Source organism: Coregonus lavaretus, assembly GCF_964263955.1.
Source record: "Coregonus lavaretus genome assembly, chromosome: 22".
Taxonomy (NCBI): Eukaryota; Metazoa; Chordata; class Actinopteri; order Salmoniformes; family Salmonidae; genus Coregonus; species Coregonus lavaretus.
The window spans coordinates 32,027,425-32,029,140 of record NC_140009.1 but is presented as its reverse complement, the minus strand read 5'-3'; the positions used below and the strand labels follow the sequence as shown (position 1 = coordinate 32,029,140).

The 1,716-nt window shown below is 36.0% G+C and overlaps 1 protein-coding gene across 1 annotated transcript in view; it reads right to left on the bottom strand.

Moving 5' to 3' along the window:
* Positions 1-332: 332 nt before the first annotated feature.
* The window catches only part of LOC311149929 (uncharacterized protein), a gene marked incomplete at both ends in the record, with an annotated part of 16,985 nt that continues 15,601 nt past the window's right edge, over positions 333-1,716 (bottom strand). Inside the window, one exon of the mRNA XM_084187157.1 lies at positions 333-434. Coding sequence (XP_084043283.1) covers positions 333-434 — 102 coding nt within the window. The remainder of the gene's footprint in view (positions 435-1,716) is intronic.

Below are 1,716 nucleotides of genomic sequence, written 5' to 3'. Positions count from 1 at the left end.
CACCTGGATTCACCTAGTCAGTCTATATCATGGTAAGAGCAGGTGTTCATAATGTTTGTATACTCAGTGTATATCCCATATAGATTTGTTCTAATTGCAGCATAGCATTATACACTAAAATGTTTACCTACTGAAATTGAAATCCTCAAGTCTAGCTGCCTGATCATGATATTAGTCACAGCTGTGAGCTATGTTTCCCAGTAGAATGCCATGGTTCTTTGACTACTGAAATAGCACAGCTTGTGTGGTACACAAATAATAATAATAATAACTAAATTATGTTTAGACTGGCTGAACTTGCATAGATAGTCTCTCAAGGACAGCAAATATTGTTATCTGATTTCAGCATGTGTCCTCTTGAAGTCGTTTACAAACTGGCACACCAATCCAAACAGCTCCTGAGAATCTTGATCCATTGGCTCTCCGAATTTAGCCTTTGAGAAGAAAAAAAACAATTTGGCATTATTTTTTACATTGCAAGGCACAAGCACTTAATTTGCTATCATTCTTTCAGAGATTATAATCTGTATTACATGGCAACCCACAGGTATTAATATATTTTTCTAATTCATGGGGTTAACTGATGTCTGGTCAGGTTGGGATACATAATGTAACTCCAGTTCATTGCAAACCCCATTTGTAATAATGAGCTGATAAACTGTGTGAGCATGGAAGCAATTACTAGACCTAAATATCTTAAGTGAGATAGACGGGTGGCCATGGCATGAATCCATGCCTACATTTAACTCACTAAAGGGTCACCAACTAATACAAAGGGCTTGTCATTAATGCCAAGTGCAGACAAAAACAAGTTTTTTGTGTGTGTTTGTATATATTTCCACACTGAGGTTGGAATAATACTGTGAATTGTGATTTCAGCCTGTTTTGGTGGGATAGAGTTTTACCCTGCCTGGTGACATCCCCAGGCAGAAAATGTGTTAATAGACCAATAAGAAAGAGAGTTCGAAACCTCTGCCAATAAAAGCTAGTTTTCAGTTTTCCCCTCCCCACTCCCAAACAGTCCTAGCAAAATTATTGCTTGAGAGATAGTTTTTTGCTAAAAACATTTTTTGTTGTTGCTATTTGACAATATTAATTGAAAACAATCATGGTAAGGCACTTAATTGTTCCCCAGAAATGGTTTGATATTGAGATAAAAACTGCTGCATTGCACCTTTAAAACAGATTACAAAAAAACTGCGGCTGTTATCCATTACATTACCAGCTAAAATATTTTAATCAGATTAAAGATAGCCTACTTTTGAAAAAGTAGATGATTACTTCTAAGATTACTTTTAAACTCAGGAGGTTTGCGAAAAAATTATTTGACACCTTTCTCTTTTCTCAATTAAATTCAAATCCGCATTGAAAAAAGGAGTCTGAAGTTTGATGGATCGCGGGAAGAGCAAGAATGGTGCAACTGCTGTCGGCATCCAAAGATGATAATATAATAATATTAAACAACTAATTGACCGGTGTCGGTTCAATTACTTGAATTCCATTAGTTAGTTTTTTTCTGAGCCCAACGCGCTGTTTCTCTAGAGAGAAATCAAATCATTCATGAGAGAAATCAAGTCAGAACTATGTGGGAAACTCGAGGAGTTGTATTTTTCAGTAAGCAAACATTCAATCTAGTTCAGCGCAGAAATGTGGTAATTAACTACAATGAAGACCATAATCCATTGTGCCTGTTTTTTCAGCTCAGAGATGAATTCA